The sequence below is a fragment of the Brienomyrus brachyistius genome, chromosome 9 (genome assembly GCF_023856365.1).
Source record: "Brienomyrus brachyistius isolate T26 chromosome 9, BBRACH_0.4, whole genome shotgun sequence".
NCBI classification, from domain to species: Eukaryota; Metazoa; Chordata; class Actinopteri; order Osteoglossiformes; family Mormyridae; genus Brienomyrus; species Brienomyrus brachyistius.
This window is the reverse complement of record NC_064541.1, coordinates 2666975-2692051: the sequence shown is the minus strand read 5'-3', so window position 1 is coordinate 2692051 and position 25077 is coordinate 2666975. Positions and strand designations below refer to the sequence as shown.

The window sequence follows — 25077 nt, the reverse complement described above, 5'->3', positions numbered from 1 at the left end:
TAAGACACACTAACATCCTTCTCTTTCTAAGCAGTCATCTCTCTGCATTTTCTCCTTCTGTCCGTCCGTCTCTTTCACCTACTTCTAAAAGATAAACGAAACTTTGCTATAACTTTATAAAGGCAAAAACTTTATCATTTGCTGTTTTTTAAAAAAATCTGTCTCACCCACACAAATATTCTTTCATTCATTCATTCATTCGTCTTTTGCCCTGCGGAGAGTAAAAGAGCCAGAAGAAATTTGGGAGCACGTGACACGTCCTGGAGTCGCAGTCATTCAATATTTATTTTTCCACAACCATCATTTGCTTATTTATATTTATTTAATTATTATTTGCCTGCTTATTTATTTTATCTCGGACCGAGGAAATATGAAATGTAAGTGTTTTAATGCAGTTTTTTAAACCCGTTTAATTGTCGTATTACTATAACGAATTTGAACTTCAATGTCTAATGTCTGCTAGGTTGACTATTCTGTAGTCTGTGTGTTTATCTATTCGTTTGTTTCATTAAGTTTAGTTTTTGTTTTTATTTTGATTCATATGTTGCAAAAAAACAGTAGCTGAAGTAGGCAGTTACCTGTGATTGCTTAGCGCTTTTAACAAGGTACCTGCGAGTATCTCCTAACCCAGATGACAGGTCGATAGTTTGCTTACTGGCAATGATTCAAAATGTGTTATCAAAATTCATATCTAAAACGTATTTCTCTATGAGGAATTTTGTTCTGTATGAGGAGCACACTGATACTCCCCACTGAGGGGTATCCCCATGGTTACCAGGGGGCCTGCAGAAGTGTCACTGATACCAGCGGTTCCCAGATTTTACACAGATTTTTTTCTGTTCTTCCTTTCCAGTGTGGACTGCCTTCGCCCTCAAACTGGCCATCTTATTGTTGCTGAACCCCCTGTCATTATCATATCCGACTCCTGTCCACCATCGTCGAACTGTTGACCCTGAGATATTGACCAATCAGATGAGGCATGTGCTTAAATTAACCCTGGATCTCTTGGTGAGTTTACTCACGTTCTTTACCTTTATTGAAGTGTTGAACTCCTGTAGTGGGTCTTTTCAACAACAGTATATATATATATATATATATATATATATATATATATATATATATATATATATATATATATATATATATATATATATATTGACCTTCGATTGAAAATTAATATGTCAATCTTGATAACAAAGCTTTCAATTCAACGATAAACGTAAAAATAATAAACTGGTGACTGCGCATTTTAAAGCTCAAGTGAAACTAAGTGGAATTGTTTTCAGAAGTTTTGCACGCCAAAAATCAGGATACATTTCAGTCCTTCGAGTGGTTTGGTATCTAACCCAAACACAGTAAATTTCTCAAGGGCTCAAAGGTGTTTCGGCAACAGGTGATCATCTGACTAGACTCTGACTAAACACAGACGAAAAAAACGATTTGTGTTACTATTTGGACAGCATTGGCAGGGAGTCTCAAACTGATTTTCCTTAACTTCCACTACCTTTCCTCTTTTGCCAAAGTCGAGTTGAAACAGGTATGCAAGAAAGTTGTAAATGCAAATATTGTGGGTGTTGTTGGTGATTTGCTTGTTTTCAAGTCGCACGTATAATTCTATGTACTTGTGCTTGCATGCGTATGCTTTTGCATGCATTGGATTTATGCACGGTCTTCTCTCGTTTGTGCGTTCTTTTTCGAGTACTATTGTGTGTGTGTGCGCGCGCGCGCGTGCGCGCGTGCGTGAGTGTTTGTGTGTTTATGTGCACTTGCTACTATGTACCAAGCTGTCCGAAAGCTTCCGAAGGTTACGCGTCTGCGAGTACCTGCTAATATGAATTCCAGATGCCCGGGCACGATCGAATAATAAACGAGTGACATCAAGGGAATTTACTGGGAATGCCACTTTGAAAATATTTTCGCAACGGTTTTCAAGGACATGAACCATTTACTTTGGTTTCTCCTTGTGTGGAGTTCCATTTAGTAGGGGTCAAGGCTGGGAAAGAAAAATAGAATGGAAGTCAGCGGAAAGTCCCTGCAAAAAAGCAATAAATTGCCCGTGAGTGTACATGCACATGTGACTGTATGTCTGTGTATAGATGTGTGAATGTCTTACTGTGCACATTGGGTGTTGTGAATAGGTGAGTTTGTGTTGGTGTGCTGCTTAATGTTTAGTTTTTGGTCGCCACAGCAAAGTACCTTGATAGAGATCAGAGATTTATCAAATTCCAGAATTTGCATTCAGGAAGAACAGATCGTGGTTGTGACATGGAGCTGGGCGGCGGGGTGGGGGGTGTGTTATGAAGAAGGTAATGATCCGAGATGCAGCGAAGACTCGGATAAGAGGAACAAAACGGAGTCCTGAATGAAACAGAATGAAAGTGGTGTAGCTGGAGTAAGCTGGAATTGGCAAGAGGAGAACAATAACCGACACAGCGGAAAAATACGAAAGAAGAATTTCTAAGTAATCAATGCATCAACAACAGGATTTCAGTGAATAACATAGTAGTAACAAACCAGTGGGAATTAAGACAGGAGTGGAAAAAATCAGAGAGGCCAAAACGAGCGAACGCAAACAACCACGGCGAAACTAGATGGAACAGCATTCAAGGGGACGTACACTTGATACGAGTGAGGAAGCAGGAATTTAGGCAAACGGTGGGGAAATTTAAATCCACACGTTTTGTAATTATGTTGTGCTGTTGCACTGAAAAGAACTTCCTGATGACAATCACCGTTGTTATACATCCCGGTTTGGTCAATTTCTCCCGATTTCGTGCTTTTGAAAAAATAAAACAAATACATTTTCAAAACAATATTCTGCTGCATAGTTCCGACATCTGTTAAATATAACGGACACCAATCAAAACAGTGACCATGCAGCATAAATGCAAAAGAACAACTACCACGTTTGTGCATGAACTTCTTTATTTGGTTAATTTGTATGCATTTACTGTAGTCACTTGCGTGTATATTCTCTTTGAATAGAGATGAAATGTAAATTATATATTACACGATGTATTTAACTATCGTTTACATTATCACAGCTACCAAGAAACAAGTTTTGAGACTGTTTAATCAGCAAAATCAGCAGAGTGCTCTTTGTCTCCGTCCAGTGGTCATCATAAGAAATGTATATATCCTTCCAGCGCTCTCCATAATGATGCGTGTTTTTTTTTTTATTCCTGATCCTGGAGTTTCCCTCAGGTCTTGTGTTGTCTATTCCATATTCTCGGCTCTTAGTCACTGGATATGTTTTCGTACCACTTTCAAAAACATCCTGTGGTTTCATGTCACCAACTTATATTGTTAACATTTTTACGTTAAATCCAGCAAACAGGTCCTGTTATGGACGGGCATAATGAAGGATGATCCACCTTGTGGCTCAAACAAAATAAGGGAATTTAACAAAACAAAATACAAAAGGAACCACTAGGGGTAAAAAAAGTAGGTAAATGACAAAAACTAAGGCAGGAAGCAACACAGGAACAAGAATGGAGCTACATAGGATGAACTATAGCAGAACAGTAGCAAACATGGGACAACAACAGCTACAAACACACAATCAGGTAACAAATACTCACAGCCAAACTTGGACCAAACACAAAGCAGCAAGGCAACGAAACTGACTCGATGACCTCTGGCCAGCCTTAAGCCTACAATGGAAAGGGAAGCCTGGATGACACCACCTACTCAGCCCATTAATCCATGCCGCGGCACAAGGAATAGACGAAACAAAAGGAGCTAATACTAAATGGGATGACCAGTGACACCTGCTGGCCAAAAGGGGAACTGACATAATGAAAGGGGACAGGACAGTGGCTGATGCTGACATTACGCTCCTAGGAACGTGCAAACTACAGGCTTGCAAGGGCATTGCTAGTACCACAAATACACAGGAAAAAAACAGTGACCAGGAACAACACAAGACTTGATATAGGAACTCAGGAGACCAAGGGATCAGAAAGACTGGAGCAGAGCATAACAAAGGGGACCAAAGAGAAATAGATGGAACATGAGGAGCTGGGTCAGGACAATCAGATTAGGGAACACTATCAGGAATTAGAACCAGGACTAGAAGCACATGGGGGTCAGACAGGAGACCCAACAGGTACACGATCAAGGGACCAAAGAGGGAACCAAGACTGATATGGTAGGCACAGGACTGAGGGACTGAAAGGGATTTGGTGGGAAAGGAAGGGAACAAACAAAGGGGCACATCTAGGAGGTCAAGTATCACATGGACGACTGCAGAACACTGGGGGTTTAACCATGAACAGGGAGAGAAACAGAAATATGGGCAGAGGGAACCGTTGTGGGCATAACTGGGGGATGCATGGCTGGGCTGAGCGGCTGCACCACAAGAGCTGGCAAGGATGGAATAAGGATGAATGGAAAGCACAGATAGTGTATTCTGAGAACACCAAAGGCAGGGACTCTGAATAAGCGGCAGCCTTCCCTGGACAGGGCTCTGGAGACACGGTGACCTCCCCAGAGCAGGGGTTTGGAGACATGACCGTCTTTACTGGGCAGGATTCTGGAGATGCAGCAGTCTTCTCAGGGCTGGGCTCTGGAAATACGGCAGCCTTCCCTGGGTAGAACTCTGGACATGCATTGGCCTCTCCTCAGCAGGACTAGGGAGACACGGTGGCCTCTCCTCAGCAGGACTCTGGAGATGCAGTAGCCTCCCCTGGGAAGGGGTTTGGAGATGTGGTGGCCTCCCCTAGAGAGAGCTCTGGAGATGCGGCCGTCTCCCTTGGGTAGGACTCTGGAGAGGTGGTGGCCTTCCTTGGGCAGGACTCTGGAGAGGTGGTGGCCTTCCTTGGGCAGGACTCTGGAGAGGTGGTGGCCTTCCTTGGGCAGCACTCTGGAGAGGTGGTGGCCTTCCTTGGGCAGGACTCTGGAGAGGTGGTGGCCTTCCTTGGGCAGGACTCTGGAAATATGGTGGCCTCCCCAGGATTGGGTTCTGGAGACAGGATGGCCTCTACAGGGCTGGGCTTTGGAGATGTGGCGGCCTCCCCAGGGCTGGTCTCTGGAGATATGGCGGCCTCCCTAGGGCCATGCAGTAGCTCATGGAACAGTTGAAACATTTGGAGCTAACATGAAACAGGATGGCCAGTGACATGTGCAGGGGAACTGATATAATGAGATGGGGCAGGGCTGGGGCTGATCCTGACAAGGTACCATGCCCCTGAAAACTAGTGTACATTGATATTACATGTAGTATGGCAAAATATTCTATTACAGAACATTGCAGAGATTGTATTACGCTTTTATTTATGTACAATTTATTTCTATTTTTTAGATGTCACAAATATATGTATATATGCAATGTATATATATATATGCAAATATATATCGTTTTTCTGTTTCAGGAAAATCATGTCATTGCCACTGATATTGAACGCAGGTTCAAATCCCTTCCAACAGTACCCAGCAAAGCAACAGATCTGAACTCTCTGGAGGTACAAAATTCTCCCCTTTCATATAACATACATGCGCAACAGGAGCAGAGCTGGGTATAAATGCTCTTTCTCCCATGCACAGGTGAATTCAACATTGGCCCAGCTCCATGCAGACCTGCTGCTGTTTGACCTCCATTTTGACTGGTTGAATAGTGTGACAAAGAGACACGAGAATGCTGCTTTGGCTAAACTAGGAGAGCTGATGCATCTCCTCAAGGCGCTCAGGGTGTCCCTCCAGCGGCAGGTGGGCAGTGCTTATTTTGTCCATCCTGCTCTGTACTTCTGCTGTGTTCATTCCTGCTGCTTTTACTTGTTACTACCTTCATGCGGCGCAACTGTGCCAGCACTGTGGCGCTGCTTCCTTACACTACCATTGTAGGTGCTTCTAGTCCCATCCTTTCCCCACATGGGTGGGTTATGCAGATTCTTCTGCTGCTCAGCTTTTCTCTGTCGTACTCCTGCAGCCTAAAGATACGCTCAGTTAATTGGTGTCTAACTTGCCCAGTGTTTGATGGGTACCACTTTACAATAAGGCTCTCCTTTGCCACTTGTGAATAGTAGTAACTCATTAATAAAAAGAAAACTGTGTTATAACTTTTATAAAATTGTCTATTAATAATTTACAACATGTTACAACCTAATTAATAACCAGATTATAAGCCATTCTTAAACTGTTTATATGGGTAGCCTTATTGTAAAGTGGCACCGTCTGATTCTGTGTGTCTTGGATGCACCCCTACCATTATTGCTTCTTAACATCACGTGACTTTCATCTTTTTCCCTCATCAAGATGTCAAAACTGGAGGTGACACCACTACGTGCCTCTTCTCCGTCTCTGCCGTCCATTCCTGTGTCACAGTGGGAAGTAGTGCAGTTGTCCCTCGAGCTTCTGCAGCAGTTCCGCCTCTACTGCGACTGGACAGTGCGTGTCTTACTCAGCCTCAAGCTGAAAAATTAACGGCCGACTGGGCAGACAGCCAATGCATCCACGCCTGCAGGCCATCATGTGCCAACGCTCTCTCCACAGTGACTGTGGGGACAGTCTGCTTTGCCCCCTTTTCCATGATTTGTTCATGACAATTTGTGTTATTTATCTATCTATTTATTTATTTATTTATATTAATTATTTATTTGAGGATTGTATTTATTTGTTCTGTATCCTATCATTGATATCATTACGTATTTTGTAGCATTAAGGTGTGAATTAAGATGTAAGATTCCTTCAAACACTTCCTCTGCCCAAGCTTTCTATCACGCTATTAAAATAAAGAGAGATAGTTACGGAAGCACTTCTTAGGTTCACAGAACCTTAAAATTCAATTGATTGTATGTCAAAATATACCATTGTTTAAACCATACTTTTCTTTTTTAGTTTTTAATCAGCGGTTGTTTTTATACTGCTGCTGGTAAATGTAGCAATAGACTAAGAAATGCAGTTTTTTTCTGTTTTCATGTGGGAGTTGGGTGAAGTTGCTGCTAGATACTGAACCTAGATCAGCGTTCACTGGCTATGAATAACATTTGGTTAGCGCAAATTAACTAGTAGCAACTTCAAACATAAACATGTAATGTATATTTACCAATATCTGTAGATATTACCTCCTAAAACTGATTCAGAATCTTTTTTGCACAGTTTGGTTATGGTTATCCTGGATTAGTATTTGGGGGTAAACATGTACTCTGTGCAATATAGAGTATGTTCTTTGATTAAATTAATAATGATATTTTTGTATTTGTGTTTAATAAAGCACTCGGAATTTGTAATACAGTGTAAGCGGCATATTGCATTATATTGCATTTTTTTGTATTGTACTGTCATTTTTCTAGCATATAATGTACTGTATTATAAGAATTTCAATTTGTATCAATATAATTGTATCTCGGTATCAGTATTTTTTCTCAGTTTTTAAAACTTTGGTACAGTATTTTTTATTTATTACGTTTAGGTCAAGGTTTATTATTTATTGATTCGTGTGGAAGCACGACTTTTGTTATTTTTTTTTAGTATGTATGAGCTATTCTCATCACGATCATCATTGTTATATATATATATATATGTGTGTGTTATTTAAAATATTGATGCTTAGTAGTACTGTCCTACAACTAAAATGAATGTTCATATAAGTAAGGTATGGTTTGCCTACAGTGATGAACCGAAATGTGAAACGTTTTATTGGGGAAAAACACAAAAAAATGTACAAACGTAAGAGACAAATAAAGAAAATGGCGAAAACATTGCTTTAATGTTCATCTACGAAAAAGAAAACTACGAGTCTACATCTTTACTTTATTTTCCATTTATTATCGTAAATATTTCACTTGCATGGAAAGACTAACTGTAATGTGTCACATATCGCTGCTCCTGCGAAATTAAGGCTCAGTGACAGTCGGTTCGGCTTGCCAACACTTAAGCCAATGAAAACGCCAGAAGCAGGGCCGCGGTAAACCAATAGATTTCTGCGTTGTTGCGAGGTGACAGCGGGCGGGTGACTGCTAGTTAGTTTGTGCTCGATATTATTGTTAAGGTTGTATGGTCGAACACTGCGGATTCAGTTCTTTGTAGATATATACCACAACAATATAAATAATCTTAAAACTAAAAGTGTCGGACTAACACTAGGTTATTAAGCCTGTCGATACAAAATATCATAGGTCGTTTTTTTTTATTTCGCATGAAACGAGACAAATTGATTGAGGAAGGCCGGTTTTGTTGGGGTTCGCTTGACAGAGGATTGTTGTCTGTCATAAATCCTGTTCATATCTTTGGCATGGTTTGAACCGTGGAGGTGGGTTCATAAATGTGTATGAATATGTTTGTGTGTTTTGGGAAACCGATTTCGGGGACGAAGGATAGAGACAGACAGATACCGAAAAAGTGAGGGAGGAGGGAAGACGAGGAGGTGGAATTTAAAGGGGAAGGTGCTAGTTTTATTGGCCGACAATAAAAGTGCGTGGAAAGCGTACTACCACCAGCTGGATTAATTGGACAGTTTACTCGTACCTACAGCTATAAGACACCGTTAAATTAATGATAAAATAAGTATTTAAATTTCTATTTTAAATAATTTTCATATGAGGAATTGTAACCATATGTAGCCAGTACTACTATAAAAAATATTAGTTAGTGCTTCTTTACAGTGTCACATCTCAGATTGGATACCCAGTGGGGGATTGGGGACCTGGTTTCATGGTTGTTGTATGCTTGATGTTACATTTGATATGAGGTTTTATATTTTATGTACAGCACATCTGTGTTTTTCTGTTGTGTTAATATGAATCCACTTTCATCCATAAAGGTGTGAACCAGGCAATAACCAGTCACGGAAAGTGACGCAAGACCCCGGTATAAGATGAGAAAGGGGTGGAAGCTTCAGAGCAACGGAAAGAACAGTCATCCTGCAAAACACAGACCCACGAAAGATATGCAGAAGGAAGGCTGATACCGTTTATCCTGTGTATGCCCACCCCTGGAAACAGGATGGCCAACACTGTTGCCACGTTAGTTGTACAGACAGAGCTTCTGCCATCAGAGCCCCGCACCTCGCTCTCGCCTTTTCCGCCCCTGATGGCAGCAGCTGATGAGGGAGATGACGACGTGGAGAGGGAGAATGTGCAGCAGCTGGAGAAGGGGGCTAGCCGAGTGGTACTGACAGGTGTGGAGATTGTCCAGTCTGCCTCTGCGCCGCAGAATCCAGAACACCCCTTTCAATGCCTGGATTGTGGGAAGAGCTTCAAATGGTCTTCCAGGTTGGCGCATCATCAACGCAGCCACAACAATGAGCGGCCTTACCGCTGCAACCTCTGTCCAAAGGCTTTCAAGGGCTCTTCTGCCCTGCTCTACCACCAGAGGTAGGGTGCCCTCAGGCTTCTATGCTTACCTGACACAAGGAACTTGTCATGTCTTGTTCTGTTTATTAACACAATTACCCATCATCTCCATGGTGTTCTTGCCCATGGCTATTGGACCAAGCTGTTAAGTATTATTGAAGACATGTCCTTTTTGATTTAGATCACACTCGGGTGAGAAGCCTTACAAGTGTGAAGACTGTGGTAAAGCTTTTAAACGCTCATCACTTTTACAGGTGAATTGTTTTTACTTGTGGCTGGGGAGGTCCTTTCGATATGTCATACTCAGCATTTTTTAATTAATGAATGGATCTTATTTAGAAGGGGAACTTATTCTTATTTGGTTTATTTATTTTTGCCCTGGGTTTTCGCCTCTCTGTCTGCAGGTCCACCTCAATGTGCATACTGGTCTGCGGACCTTCCAGTGCCCCTACTGCCCACTCACCTTTAAGTGGAGCTCGCATTACCAGTACCACCTGCGGCAGCACACAGGTGAATGCCCGTACCCCTGCGACACGTGTCCCAAGGCCTTCAAGAACTCAAGCAGCTTGCGTAGGCACAAAAATGTGCACCTGGGCCTCAAGCCATATGTGTGCGCCGTCTGCACTAAGGCCTTCACGCAGTCCACCAACCTGAGGCAGCACATGCGCATCCACACGGGCGAGAGACCCTACATCTGTAGTGAGTGTGGCCGCTCCTTCACCCACTCGTCCAACCTGGCGCTGCACCGCATCTCACACGTGGAGGGTAAAGGGAGGTCCGGTGGGGGCAAGGCAGCCCCGCCTACAGAGAGTGCAACCTCCGTGGAGGTAGGCGTGGAGGTTGGGATCACCGACGTCGTCGGACTGGTGGCACAAGAGGCTGCCGTGGGAGTGGGGGTTGGGGAGGTGTTCCTTTCGCACCATGCCCCGAGCCAGAACCCGGCGCTCATGCCCCAGCTGACCCTCACCCCGGGTGAAAACGTCACCACTGAAGTTGATGTGACCACTGGAGGCGCCGGCGTGTTGCTCTACAGCTGTGGAGGCTGCAGCCAGACCTTCAGTACGCACACGGAACTGGAGGAGCACCAGGCTCTACACCTGGGAGCCCTGGGGCAGACGGACGAGGGAGGGGGCGGGGCCGGTGATGAGTCTGGTGCCGAGGGAGGGGTGGCACTGGTGGGGGCGGGGCCTCTGTTGGCGGACTTCGAGGAAGTAGTGGAGACCACAACGAGCTCAGAGAATAACCACAGTGCGGCCGACATGCTGGGTTTGCCGGGAGCTGCAGACGGCGGAGTCCAAAGCCAGGCCCAGTTTGACCTCTTGCAGAGCTTCACGGAAGTGCCCCAGCTGCCCTCTGCCACTGCTATACCCACCAGTGTGGCTGCTGGGGTAGGGAGCGCTACAGAGTGCACCTACTGTGGGAAGAACTTCAAGACTGTGGGTGGCTTGAATAGACACTTGAGCCAGGTATGTGTCTGACAAAAGTAATGTTTCACTGTTTACTTTGACTGTGTGGTCAGTTGAGTTTAATCCTGCCTAATAATGATGGCCAGTTTTGATAATACAGTGTGCCTCATGCCTGAGATGTTTGTGTGACGGTTATGGATTCTAAATACTTTTTACTGCATGGAAACAAAACATATATGTCCTTTTTTTTCTTAAAGCAATAATTCGAAACAAAATTTAATTATGGTCAGTTATTTCAGTTAATTATCTTTACTGGCTCTGAATAAATAGGTGAAGGATTGTTTGAGTCCAATTAAATTAAATGGTTGCTCGAGGCATACAACTAGACGAACTTGATTCCTGCTGATATATCTGCAACACTCTTTATGGGAACCGTATCATCAAATAACTATTGTCATTTATCTCTAAGTGCAGCATTTGCAATGATGTCCAATTAACAGTCCAATTAGTCATCATAAATATAATCTCTTTTGTTAAAAGTAGTAACTGTGAAAGTAGGTTGATATTATGTTTGCTTGTAAGTGTGTTTTTGTATGATGGCGAGTTGGTTGGTGTGACCCTCTTTGGTCTTTTGGCTGGTTTAAAGCCCCTTTCTTCTTCCATCCCATACAGGCCCACTCGTCTTCGCCATCGCAACCACAGTCGCAATCTCGCTCACAGTTCAGTTGCTCCGCTTGTGACCGTTCTTTCTCGCTGCTGTCGTCGCTGCTGACGCACCAGCACTCCCACACACCCGAGCAGAGGCTGCTGGCCGAGGCCGAGGCTGAGATCGTATGCCCACCGTCACTCTCGCTCTCACTGCCCCTGCCCGCCTCACCGGGGGCCAAGGGCCGAGAGCGGGAGGAGGCAGAACGTGAGATCCATGTGAGCCTTATCGCCGTGACGGAGGAGGGGACGAGGGAGACGGCCAAGCCAGGCCGTGGAGGAAACAAGGGCCAGAAGAAAGGAGGAAGTAACAAGAACCTCACCGGCAACAGCAGTGGTAGGTTTCTGTCCATCACTGGACATGGCCACACATCTGAGCTTCAGATAATTTTCATTTGCTGCTGTCCCAGTTCAGCGACACTGACCTGGTCCGGTGCTTTTGCTTCTTTGTCAACCTGTCTTCGACAGAGCGGCCATACCGCTGCTCCGAGTGTGGGAAGGCTTTCAAAGGCTCGTCTGGCCTGCGCTACCACATGCGGGATCACACCGGAGAGAGGCCATACCGTTGCACAGAGTGCGGCAAGAGCTTCAAGAGGTCCTCGTTACTCTCCATCCATCAGAGGGTAAGAGGTCGGCCACTGGGGTCCTCTCCCAGAAACAATCACAGTGGGTCTGCCAGGGTTTATCATGCCTGAGGAAGTAGTCATGCCTGAAAGAAAAAAGCATTACAGTGTTGCTCGGATGAATCTGGGTTTGGTTCAAGTCCCAAAGTGTTTGTCAACAGAAGAACGCCAGGCTGAAAAAGGAGTTCAGGTCCCAGAAGGCCCAGGGTAGTTCTGATGCCTCCTCGTCGGCCCTTCCCATCATCTGGCCCAGTGTTTCCCAATCCAGTTCTTGGGGAAAAATTATGGACGGTCTGGACTGTCCTCCTGAGCAAAAATGTGGACTGTTTGGGAGGGAGCAAAAACGTGGACCATCTTTGTAGGTCCCAGAGGACTTGGTTGGGAAACACTGCTATAGCCTATTCGGTTTTCGAATTTCCCTGGAGTGTCCAAATGGAGGCTGGTGACTACGGTAGCATTAGCCTGCTTAGTCACAGCTGTTAGAAACAGCCTGGACCATTGTATATAGTCAAAAACATAGCATAAATTTCCCAGATAGTTGATCTCAGAAGCAGTATATTGACACTGGAAGAGCAATTTTATGTTATAGCACATCAGCCAGATGAAGAGGCTTATCCATCGTGTGTAGCTCCAACTGTGGTTTGTGTTGGAGCTCCAAAAAACAACTTGGACAACTAGGGAAGTTTTGAGGTCACAGAAGGAATTTCCCCACCCCCTCCTCCTCCTCCTCCTCCTCCTCCTACAGGTGGTAGGCCTCCTTGCAGTATGACAGCCTGTAATTCACAGGCAGGACTGTGCACCAGGACCATTTGCTCTTAAGCTGTCTGCCTTTCATAACTCATCTGACTCTCCAATCTGCCCAGCACCAAGGTGGTTTTTGTGAATAGTTCTAGAGTGAAGAGGGTACTCTTGACACATTTGTGAGATTATACATTTGCGGGTGATTCTGGTTTTAAACATCAGGAAATACCACGCATCCCCAAAGTGCAGAGGTTGTGGATTTCTTGCTGCATTTGACACACTGTTGTGATGATCTCACTTTTATGCAGTTGCTATACTATTTCAGCACTAACGCATTTCCACTTATGTGGTTTTGGTGCAGCCTTAGTAATTAGACTGAAGTTTTCTGCGCTTCAGCTGTATAAACATTTGAAGTCGACCTTTTGGTATAGTAATGCTTAAAAACATCCACTTTCCCAATTCCTTTTAATTGAAAACACTCTCGGTTTGCCAATCCTTATATATTTCAATAATGTTTTCCCATTCCATTTACTGCTCTTTTAATTTAGAATATTTTATTCATGGATATATTGGGAAAATTGAGTTTTCTTTACGCTATGGACAGCACGGTGCTTTGGTGGGTAGCTGTATCTCCTTATTGATATTTCTAGGGTTTGGTATGTGTTGGAGTTGGGGTTGTGTGTATGTGTGTGTGTGGGGGGGGATTTTGTTTGTTCCACCATTTTGATTGGGTTTCCTTTGAATATTCTGATCTCCTGTAGTCCAATGTCAAGTTGTCATCCCTCTGTTGCCTGGGAAACGCACCAGGCCTTCCAAACAACCCCGCAGAGCATGAGCGGTTTGAAGACAGATGACAGCTTTAAAATGCCTAAGTGACTTCAGCTGGTATTCATGCTCTCTTATTCCTCAGGTCCATACTGGTGTGCGTGCCTTCCAGTGCCCCTACTGCCCGCTTACCTTCAAGTGGAGTTCGCACTACCAGTACCATCTGCGGCAGCATACAGGCGAGCGACCCTATGTCTGCCAGGAGTGTGGCAAGTCCTTCAAGAACACCAGCTGCTTGCGCAGACACAGCCAGCTGCACTCAGGTGTGCGACCCCACATTTGCTCTGTCTGCAGCAAGTCCTTCTCTCAGACATCAAACCTGAAGCAGCATGAGCGCACACACTCAGGTGAACGGCCCTTCCAGTGCGGCCAGTGCCACAAGAGCTTCACGCACTCCTCTAACCTGCAGCTGCACCTGCGCACACACTCTGCACGCAAGGACTTCAAGTGCCAGCTCTGTGGGAAGGAGTTTGTCATGCATTCTTATCTGCAACGACACCTGCGGACGCATACGGGTGGCTCAGGCAGCACCAGGGACAGTTCCAGGACAGCCAAGGGGTCCTCGACTCTGAACCTCAGTGTGAACACGAACATGGGGGCCAACACAATATCCTTTCCTGAAGCCCCAGCTAAGTCAACCTTGATTTTGTCCCCACCAAATTTAGACATCCCTCCTAATACATCGCAGAACTATTTTATGATTCAGACTCCAACAGGTCTACAACTAATACCTCTGTCTGCCCCAACGCCAGCTCCACCTCCACCACCTCCACCTCAGTCTCAAAACTACCTTCTGTTACAGTGCCAATCCACTAATGGTAACCAGCCAAGCTTGATCCTTGTCCCAACTTCCAGTGCTGCTACTGTTGCTCCCCCTACTCCAAGCCCACAGCCCCTCTCTGTGGTGCAAACCGTACCAGCACTACAGCAAGTCCTGGGCACTAACCAAATGCAGATCCCTCCATTTCAGACAATACAGACTCAACCAAGGTTCATCCTGACTAACACAAATGCTCCTGTCACATCAGCTGTGGTCAGGAATGCCGCGCCAAACTCACAGAATTTAAAAAAAATCAGCTGGATAAGAAGCCCTCGACCAAAACGACCACGGAGATCCAAAGCTGTCCTGCAGCAAAAAGCTGCCAAACCTTTGAGAGGAGCTCCATCTAACCTCCTGGGAACTCTTTCTAACAGTGCTGCTGGTGCAAGTTCAACCGCCATAACTGCAAGCACTACCCTGTCCACTCCCACTCCTCCAATTACAGTCTCATCTATGTCCTCCTCTCTTTCAGCCCCCTCTGTAGCCACGACAGACTCCAAAAACATTAGTGTGTCCAGTGTGGCTGTTCCATCTGTGTCCAGCACTTGGGGTGGTAACCCTACAGCAACACTTCCAGATAGGAAATGCTCAGATGCAGTTAGTGGGGAGCAGTTTGTCCTCTGCTTTCAGAAGCAGGGAGAGGAAGCTGGGGAGAAGGAGAGGTTACAGGTTGAAGGTAGAGGGGAGGAGTCCTATGTGCTACAGTTTGGGGGAGATGAACTTGGGAACGGAAGGCAAGTGGGAAAGGAGGGATCTTTCGTCCTGGAGATACAGACGCAAGGAAAAGGGGAGACACAGGACAGAAAGGTCACAGAACAGGTGGTCTCATTGGATCTACTGCAAGATTGGGAAGGAGTTGATAAAGGAGAACAGGAGTCAGGCATGTCAAGAGAGGGTGATGGAGGAGGGGAATCGTTTGTTCTTCACTTTCAAACAGAGGGAGAGAGAGGAGAAGAGGATCCTCCAAACACTTTCTCAGCAGCTGAGAGAGATGACCTGGGTCTTAACTGTCGTCCTGCCCAAGCTTTGGTTCCACTTGGCCAGCAGGAGGTGGTATTTGAGCTTGGGAGTGATGCGAAGATGGTACCCCCCAGGACCCGGGGAAAGGGTTCAAATGATTGCATTAATAGAAGGTGAAGGAAATACCTCAGACACAGGGGACACTTATAACAGGACTGGCAGGACAGTTAGTGAAGCTGAGGGGTCTATGGAGGGCATATTTCAGTTGGAGGGGGGAGAGGAAATTGTTATCATTGAAGTCAGCACCAGCAGCTTAAGGGAAGCAGCCATGGAAGGAGAGAGTGGTATCCTGGAAAAGACAGAGGCATGTGAAGATGGCGGAGATAGAGGTACAGGGATAGCTATGGAGGAAGACATAGGCTCTGATGTGAAGTTACAGGCAGGGATTGATGAGAGCACTGGAATGAAGGAGTGCATGCAGCATGTTGTCCAGAGTGACACTCAAGGTTTCAGTTCTACTGCTGGTCCTGTTACTTCTACTTCTAACACCTCTTAAATGAAGTTCTCACAGAAATTCTCACACAATGCAAAGTAATGAGTGTGTTTGTGTGTGTGTATGAGGGTGTGTGCTTGTGTATTTCCGTAAGGCATTTGGACGCATATGAAGAATTTAATGACGTTAACTCTGAGCAAAACCATGGACTAATATTGCTTCAAATAGAAAGCAAAAAAATAAATTATTAATGAAATAGGATCAAATAATTGCTCAACGGAAGAAAAAAAAGTATGAACAATGTTCGTGCAAAAAAGCTGTAAATCATGCGGTTAATAAAAGGTGAAGATGGATAACACTCAAATGACTGTAGACTGGAGCAAATAAAAATACAAATTTGAGTGTGTATTAAGAAAACAGTACGTTTTGTGAATATGATACTGTCTATATTTTGCTTGGATTAAGTATCATTGATACTGATATAGATATGGTCATGAAAATAAACGAAGTTATACATAATGATTCAGTGTTTTAACTTATTTATTGTACTTAATTATGCTGCAGAAATGCTCTAAAGCTTGAATATTTTAACGGTTAAATCACTAACGTCATCTACCAGCGAAGTTATCTGACCAATATGCTGCAACGTACGCAGGGTCGGAATTCACGTATGTTCGTTACGCTACCGCAATCTCCGAGAAAGATTGGCTACGCCATATTCTCTAACGCAAATACGCCAGCGTATAATCGCTCTTATGGAACAGGTCGGCTACGCAAATCGCGGGTTCGTGCTCTAGAAATTGAAACGTCGGCTTCCTTTTAGTGGCCCAGAGAGCCGACCAACGTTGCGTTTAGCAACAGGCGGTTTTGATTCCCCATTCCGATTAAACTGGATGAAAGGTATGGGGGGCTTCCGACTACGAGGCATATTGTTTGTTTTTATTTTTGTAGTTATTTCCAATTTATTATGAATGACCTTTCTCGGAAATCCGTAATAACATAAAAATATGTGGTGCTGCTGTGTAAGATAATCCCCACATGGTCCCTAAAACCGTCTCTGTGATATCGTCTATGTAGTCAAATGGACAGCTGTATTTGCACTTCATTATTGAATGGTAGCACCATTGCATTGATAGCGGTTTTAATAAGCGGGTAGCATTACTCATGATTTCCCACGTAAAGTCAGATAGTCAGAAATAGAGGTCAAAATTGAGCTGCGCAACGAGCTCATTTTAAATACATGCTTAATGTTTAAACATTTTCTCAGCCACTGTGTTGTAATATATTGCAATTGGATGGCAATGCGATTTCTCATAGTAACCATTTCATAAAAAGGTATAGGAATAAGTCATTTTCAGAAATGTGTGAAATGACCTTTCTGCGGTTAGGATACAATTTTATTTCTGTTTGACCTGTTTAATATTTTCAACGCCGTCAAAAAGCTCTCTCTGAGTGCAGGAGATGGGGAAGCTGGAGCTGAGCCAGGTTGTGCTTCGAAGGATGAAGGAAGAAGATATAAACATAGTTAAAGAGCTCATCAAGGTGGTCTCCTCATTCATACACTAGATGGCACTTTCATCATGTTTCTGTCTTTATTTTCTTCCTGTTTATGCCCTTGCTTGATTCTCGTGACATAGTTGATAAAGGCCGTGCTTATGGGTAGTACAGTACTTCATATAAGTGTATTTCACACGCTCGCCTCAATTATGCATCCATCTTCTATAATCACTAAACTGGGACACGTGTGGAATTCAAAGCCCTGTCTCTGAAGGCCTTGCCTCAGTGAAATTTTCCAGATCTCAGGTATTGGTAATTGTGACAGTTTTTGTGTTTTATAAATCCCATCCCTGCTGCTTCTCAGGAAGGATCTCACGGTTCGGAGAACCGGCTGATCCTGTACCTTCTAACCCGTCCGCTGGCCCTCCTGCTCCTCGCTATTGCGTCGTCCATCTTGCGCTGCCTCCTGCATAGTTTCATTCTGGCCCTGGTGCTACCGGTCTTCGTGGTCATCATCTACCTGAAGCTCACTATCCCACGCACACTTGGCATCCTGGGCACCAGCAAGCACTACTGGGACTACATAGGGAGCAGCTACAGAGGGCCGGGGGACTGCATGATGGAAAACCCATGTGCCCAGCGGAAGGAGGGGAAAACGGGCACCAGGATGAAGGCCCAGGACAAAGGGAAATGTCGTCAGAGAGGGAAATCCACGGAGATGGATGCGAGGGAGCGGGAGGCGGGGGAGGTGTGGCTGGCAGTCTTGGATGGCGAGATCATCGGCTGCATTGCCCTTGAGGGGAGACTGAGCGAGGACATCTGTAGGGTCTGCCGGCTGGTGGTTCAATGCTGGTACCGCAAAGAGGGACTGGGCCGGCTTCTGGTAGAGAGTGTGGAAAGGCAGGAGAAGGCTCTGGGCCGGAGTAGGATGTGCGCGCATGTGCCTGTCGCCTCAAAGGTCGCAATGGCGTTTTTCCAGAAGCTTGGTTATTGCAAGAAGGAGGATCTGACTGAGGGAGAGCTGGAAGGAGATAAATTAGGGGAAATGGTGGAGGAGAGGAGCTGGATGGGCTTTCCAGTGAATCGTGTGTTTGTAAAGGACTTGTGCGGAAAGGAGTGAGGTGGAAAGACAAAACATAAAGACAGATAAAGGGATATGGAAGCTCGGAGGCTTTCATCTTTAGCTGGCCATCTTAAAGACTACTGAAATATGAAAATGACGTCTGATTGAACTGCAGAAAGATTAGAGAAAACATAAAGGTCTTAAGTACTCTCATCTTAATTACTTTAATGGTTTTATTTATTGCTTTTGGGGCTGTGATATTATGATGTGTAATATTAGCTGTGAGCTTCACCTTCTGCATTTCCAGGGATGAAGGGCTCATCGTCCTGCCGTCATATTGTTTGTGTTATGGTGTTCATAACCGTATTGCTATATTTTCAAATTTTTCTGTTTATTTTTTAAGTTGCTTGTGACAGTTTAATTGAAACCATTGTAACCTAATGGTTTAAGTAAAACTGCACTCCCCGTGACTGTAGATTAACAGCCCCTGTTTTTCCAGTCTGCTCTGGAAGTGGCTTCAGTTGTGACCACTATAAGAGGGGTTTAAAAATAGGAGCATTCAAAGCTTGCGTTCGTCACCGTCTTAGTGTTGAAAGTGGAAACTGCCAACCAAGTTTCGGCTTAAAGACATGTGAGACGCTGAGCATGCAGGTTGAAGCTCGTGAAGTTTCATAGACCCATTTTGGATCACAGTGACAGAAGTGAGAAAGTTGTTATCATGATGAATCAAGCCTCCTGCTACGGGCCAGAAGCTCACAGAAAGATTGAGAGTTCAAACCCTGTGCATCAGGAAGGGGAACCAGCCTACCTGGCTTCTTTATGTTGATGTATTTTCATGTCCCTTTTGACATCCAGTGGTATTAATTGACGGGCACCCAACGACGGGTGGACAGCTGTCTGTATCCTCTTAGCATTTTCTTCCTGTTATTGCCCATAATTATTCTTCCTCATTGAAAATGCTTTTTATATGTTTTCTGTTTGGCTTGTGTTCTACCAGCCCTAACCCTCAAAGAGGGGAACCCGGTCCCCAATAAATATGTTATTTCCTGCCCTGTGCCTGAGCCCTTTTCTCGTTGTTGTGACTTTTCTGGTGCAGTTCTTGCAAGCACATTTGTTAGACGTAGATGCACAAATATTTTTACTTAGACTTTTCTGAAATGCATGTTAATTTTTGTCGCACTGTTGTACCAAGTTTAAGTGTAATCATGTTCAGTGTAATTTGAGCAATAGCTGAAGAAGTAGGTATATTTTTGTACATATTGTAAAAGTATACTTTGAGGTGTGTAAGCACCCTACTGTGTGTGTGTTTGAGGAAGCGTGCGGTTACTGTGAGTCTGCGTACGTCTCTATCTCGGCCTGGTCCTCCCCCCTCCCCGAACACCTGGCCCCTTGTCTGAGGACGTCTGTGGTTTTGAAAGCTGTGAGTCTGCAAACGTGGTGTAATCTTCTCTTTTTCACTCCTTACCACTCCCCGCCTATATTTTCCAGTTAGCATTTTGTGCAGCTTTTTCTGTCGCTTTTGCCTCCCCTGCATGAATGGCTGATTTCAGGCCTGTGGCGTGTGACACAGATGTGTAAGCGTGACCGTTTATGTGTGGGCGGAGTGGCTTTTTGCTTGGTGCCGCTGTCACCTTAGCTCGTATACCTGCTTTGGTCAGACTGAGGCCTGTGTATTCTGAAAACCTCAGACAGTTCTGCTAGCTAACCTCACACACGGTGCCGGATATTTGTACAGTGAAAACAGGAAGGACAGCAGAACAGGAGGGAGAAGTTTCAGGTCATTGGGTAAAGGTAGAACACCTGAAGGTGGTTTGGTAAATATGCTGTGAATAAGTGCCACTAAACATTGAAACACAAGCACAGTTTCAATTTCAGTTCAAGTTTTAATTGACAGTTTAAACTGAATTGAACTGTAGCTGTAATAATAGACCTTCTCTCTATATACTGCATATACAATATTGTAAATACTTTTTTTTGCCTATTCTCTAGCTGCTGGCGGTCAGCTTCAGAAAACACCTGGCTGTAAAAACAAATTGTGTATAACTATATTTGCTTTCAGGAAACAGATGCGAGTTAATGGTGCTGGAAAGTGTGTTTTTGTGACTGTGGTTTTATTTTTTTCTCTCTCTCTCTCTGTTTGTGTGTGCATGCATGTGAGCGTGGGTGGGTTTAGGAAAAAATGACTCGGCATTTCCTGCTTTGATCTCCCATTTCTCATCGTCAGGTTAAATGCCCTGTAATGCTCCCCGACGCACATTTTCAACAGTGCAGAGCTTCACGGTTTCAAGAACAGACATCAGCTTGTCCCGCATCCCGTACAGAAACATGTAGATTCCTCCCCATGTGCTTAAGCACAGGAGGGTCAAGGAGGTCACTTGCGGAGCACATGCAAGAGGGCAGTGCTTGGGTACGTCGAGGAACGGAAAAATCTATTCCAGATGCGTCGATCGGCTTTAAGGCACACATAGGCGTTCCCTAAAAAACAGATCTAGTTGAACCATAAATTCCCAAACCGCAAATTGCACATGAGAGCCTCACTAGAAGCAGATTAGTATAGATAAAAAAAATAAACAAACAATGCAAACTGACTGAGGAAACTTACATGCATCTTACTGTGGGATATGCGCTGGAGACTGGAAGTGAGACCGATAAGAGCTGATGCCCTTATTATGAATGGTAGGGAACCTAAGGATGAATTAAAAAAAAACAGCCAGCATCACAAAGAAGCATCTGGAAGCTTTTTTTAAATAGTGGCAAAACCAAACCATTTAAGCAATGGTTTAATTCAACTGTGCAGTATTCTTTTCCAGCCTAACATTTAATGAACCTCGTGTCTTAAATACTGGAAAAGAATTGGTAATAATTCACATCAAATGATGCACTTGACCAGTTTTATTGCTGTATGTATTTGGTATATAAACCTTTAATGACTGCAATTAATGCAAAGACTTCACATGCATCTGTGCAAACATGCACCCCAATTCTTCCAAAAATCCAAATATAAATAATTTCATATATATGTAAATCAGTGATGCAACCGTGTCCTTTAACTATTAAATATCTTGTAATAACGTGAAGGATAATTTGCAATGAAAAAATTGTGTATTTTGTCACTCGGTCTGTCTTTCTTCTAAGCGCCTTCCACTCAAATTGATCACGCCTCCCCTCTTTTTGAATATCTCTCTGCCCAACCAGGAACCCCTCCACCCCATATCTGAATTTCAATCTGTCTGTCTCCCCTGCTCATGTGCTCAGTTCTTGCTTGATTGATTGAGCAGGGGAGTCCTGTCGTGTGAAATGATCACTAAACTGGACAGGTGAGCAATTCTGATACTATACTTTTGTCTTTCTCCAAACCTCTGTCTCACTTAGCTCACTTTCTGTTTTCGTGTAGCCTGTGTTTCTTTCGAAGGGCATTACTCATCATATTAACCCCTGTGCTCAGCTCTGGCTGCAAATACTAGCTGTTTTGCCCATCAGGGCACTTTCTCTAGTTTCAGTTGCAAAAATGGAGTGAAACTGAGAAAAAGAGCTGGAGGGCTGTAAATGAGTAACAGGTGATTTGCTGCAATTGTTTCAGATACCAGAAGACTCTTCATAAGCAGGCTAATCATAAATGTAAGCTGATGCAACTGGAACAAACTCAGTGTAATTATTAATAATCCAGCCCATTATTAGCAAAATGTCAGAAAATCTCCTTGGCATCTCAGAACTGAGCTATTATGGATATATTGCCCAATTCTGATTTCATGCAAGCTTATTCATTACTTCAGTACTGTTTTCTTTTTTCATTCAATGACTTTTGTAAATATATCATTGCAACAGTAGAGTGACTTTTACTTCCGTTTGCTGCAGTGTGCTTCTGACGCAAAAGAAATTTATTTATCACTACAAGAACATGCGCTGGGCAAGAGGGAGACACGAGACCTATCTATGTTTTGTAGTGAAGAGGAGGGATGGTCCAGACACACTCTCTTTTGATTTTGGACATCTACGCAATCGCTCTGGATGTCACGTGGAGGTGGGTGGGCGAGAATAAACAGACTAGAGATTGGACATCAACAGACCCAGCTGTGTGTGGGAGTAAGATCTGATAGAAGCCCAAGATCTCTTTGGAGAGTCGCACTATTTGAATATTTGGGTTGTCTGATCATCTTTGAGTAATTGGATTATCATTGAACTTTGCCCCAACATTTTATACAATATTTAATAAAACAATAGCATCCATCATCTAACCATTTATGCTGATCAGGGTCACAGGGCAGAAAAGAGACAAAACAGGGCTTCACCCAGTCCATCACAAAGCACACATATAAAACAAGACAATTACACACCTAGAGCAATTATGATACGCTAATTAGTTTAAACACGTGTCTTTGTACTGCAGGACACTCACATCCCACAAGAAGAATATGCACACACACTCACACATGTAGAGTATACCTATCCTTATGGGGCCCGCTCATTCACTTCTATGGGTTATGCTAACACTAACTATGACAACCTTAACCCCCACCCTGTCCTAACTACAACCATAAGTAACCATGCAAAATACAAGAGTTTTTTTTTTTTTTTTAGTTTTTTCATAGCAGTCACTGATTTTTAGAAAATAGAGTTTTCCCTTATGGGGACCAGGAAACCGGTCCCCATAAGGAAAAAAATATGGATATTTATCACGTTATGGGGACATTGTGTCCCCATAAGGGTAGGTTTACCCGCTCACACATACACACACACACACACTGCCAAGGTGAGAATCACATCTCCAGGCCTTCCCACTGAGCCCCATGCCAGACTAAGACTATAACATGTCATAGCAATATTTCTTCGGTAATCTGATATTTTCATGACATCAAGACTCAAATATAGCACAAACATTGTCTCCTTATCTTTAAAGTCAATGTAGCCTTTAAAAAGTATTTGACAGCTGCCCCAATGAAATGGACTGTTTTTTACACCATTTGCTGAACACTGAAAATCCATGCCTGTTTTGATGTTGAACAGTAAGTGAAGACACCCATTGAGCACTCATTTCACTTCTAATTATTCTTCCTCCACCTCTGCAGCTTCTCTTCCTTCGACACTTGGGGGCACTGTGTCCAGGCCTCTGGGGCTCAGGTCCAGGAGGAGCAAAGCTCTCTTACTCTGTTACCTGGTTCTGTTCCTGGTCCCCCTGCTATAATTGCTCCTGCCGCTTAGCACACTTCCTGACGCAAACCCCCAATCTCAAGCTGCGCATCTTCTGCTCACGTCTGTACTTCTGCGACAATGAAGACAGTGACGAGAGAGAAGGATTGAGGACCCTAAAGAGAGCCGGGGTGCAGCTGTCCATTATGAGCTACAAAGGTAAGAAAAGAAATGATGGATAAATCCCTCTCTTCAGGGGCGTCAAAGGGGCATAGATACCATGACAGATTCGGTGAGAGGGGAGCACTTGACAGGAGCCCTTGAATATGTAAAATTATATGTGAAATTTGGCAGGGGAGCCCCAAGGTTACATTTTCACCAAGAAGACATCTAAAAGTGCTCATCAGATGAAGTTAATTGCATAACATGCTCACTGCTTTCTTTGTGCAATTACTAGGTTTGTGACTCACTAGATTCGCTGTCCTAAACTGAGATCTTTCTCTACTACAGACTATTTCTACTGCTGGCAGACATTTGTAGCTCGCAAAGAACGTGGATTCAAAGCTTGGGATGGACTGCATCAAAACTCTGTTCGACTGGCAAGAAAACTGTACCGCATCCTACAGGTGATAACAATCCATCCATCTTCTAACCTCTTATGTGATGCAGGGTCATAGGGAACCTGGACCCTAACGCAGAACACAAGCCATAGGGCAGAAGAATCATAATAAATAACAATAATCCAGCTTTCAAACAGTAATTGTTAATTTGATTTGTTGGATGTTAAATGTTGTATATATATCCATGTCTATATATGTACCCGATAGAACAGGTGCATTATATATAACGACTATACAGCATCTGTTGTGATTCTTGTAAAGTATTGCCTTTAAATGCAGATGTGAGTATTTAGTGCACTTATTTCCCCTTTCTTTTTTCATTTCACAGCCTTGCGAAACCGAAGACTTGAGAGACGCGTTTGCACTCCTTGGACTTTGAAAAAGAACTCTTGCTCCATTTTCGGTGCTCTCAAAATGTGGAAATGGTGCTCAGAGAAACCTACTCGAATCCAAAACTTGAACTTAGACCGAATACTGGAAAGCATTAATGCAGTGTCGTTAAACTCTATTTTTACTGCCTGCCATTTAAAGCAAGAGACTGCAAAGACAGTGATTCCATATATTTGTCAATGACTGATAACTGAAACCTTTTCTTTCCTCGATGATATCTGCCACACGTCGTACAATGAAATATCTTAACGAAATGTCTAGTTACTATCTGTTAAACATTGTTATCGTGACTGGTAAACAATCACTAAAGAAATTTTGAGGCTACAGCTTTTCTACAAATGCATGACAGTGCTATCCTAAAAGCTGGCAAGAGAGTCTTGCAGGTGCTGATGTAGCTCATGCGAAGTGTACCATAAACCAGAAAATAAACACGCAATTTTATTTGTGTCTATTCTCTTACAGTTCATTTTCTTTACAAGTAGTTGGAACGGTCCACATCTCGTAGTAAAAATAACAA

General features: G+C 43.9%; 4 protein-coding genes across 9 annotated transcripts; all 4 read left to right on the top strand.

Moving 5' to 3' along the window:
• Positions 1–7689, top strand: il11a (interleukin 11a). 3 transcript variants are annotated; one of them, XM_049026743.1, is made up of 5 exons: positions 1–377; positions 854–1008; positions 5373–5462; positions 5545–5706; positions 6253–7689. In XM_049026743.1, the coding sequence occupies exons 1-5, from the start codon at positions 371–373 to the stop codon at positions 6418–6420; spliced, it is 582 nt and encodes a 193-aa protein (XP_048882700.1). In that variant the 5' UTR covers positions 1–370; the 3' UTR covers positions 6421–7689. The 3 variants fall into 3 exon arrangements, with proteins under 3 accessions (XP_048882700.1, XP_048882703.1, XP_048882701.1); XM_049026746.1 differs by lacking the exons at positions 1–377; positions 854–1008 and adding an exon at positions 1572–2056; XM_049026744.1 differs by lacking the exons at positions 1–377; positions 854–1008 and adding an exon at positions 1572–5177.
• Positions 7690–7942: 253 nt separating this feature from the next.
• Positions 7943–16382, top strand: znf628 (zinc finger protein 628). The gene is made up of 7 exons (XM_049025664.1): positions 7943–8248; positions 8759–9311; positions 9472–9544; positions 9695–10756; positions 11369–11738; positions 11870–12024; positions 13676–16382. Exons 2-7 carry the CDS (start codon positions 8920–8922, stop codon positions 15545–15547), a joined length of 3924 nt encoding a protein of 1307 aa, XP_048881621.1. The 5' UTR covers positions 7943–8248; positions 8759–8919; the 3' UTR covers positions 15548–16382.
• Positions 16383–16476: 94 nt separating this feature from the next.
• Positions 16477–19484, top strand: nat14 (N-acetyltransferase 14 (GCN5-related, putative)). Of its 2 annotated transcripts, none has more exons than XM_049025790.1 (3): positions 16477–16763; positions 17322–17405; positions 17725–19484. In XM_049025790.1, exons 2-3 carry the CDS (start codon positions 17325–17327, stop codon positions 18478–18480), a joined length of 837 nt encoding a protein of 278 aa, XP_048881747.1. In that variant the 5' UTR covers positions 16477–16763; positions 17322–17324; the 3' UTR covers positions 18481–19484. The 2 variants fall into 2 exon arrangements, with proteins under 2 accessions (XP_048881747.1, XP_048881746.1); XM_049025789.1 differs by having other exon boundaries at positions 17306–17405.
• A 2011-nt stretch (positions 19485–21495) lies between these two features.
• Positions 21496–25001, top strand: aicda (activation-induced cytidine deaminase). Of its 3 annotated transcripts, none has more exons than XM_049025800.1 (6): positions 21496–21740; positions 22004–22041; positions 22279–22444; positions 23490–23769; positions 24061–24176; positions 24499–25001. In XM_049025800.1, the coding sequence occupies exons 3-6, from the start codon at positions 22322–22324 to the stop codon at positions 24547–24549; spliced, it is 570 nt and encodes a 189-aa protein (XP_048881757.1). In that variant the 5' UTR covers positions 21496–21740; positions 22004–22041; positions 22279–22321; the 3' UTR covers positions 24550–25001. The 3 variants fall into 3 exon arrangements, with proteins under 3 accessions (XP_048881757.1, XP_048881758.1, XP_048881756.1); XM_049025801.1 differs by having other exon boundaries at positions 22004–22071; XM_049025799.1 differs by lacking the exon at positions 22004–22041.
• The last annotated feature ends 76 nt before the right edge of the window (positions 25002–25077 follow it).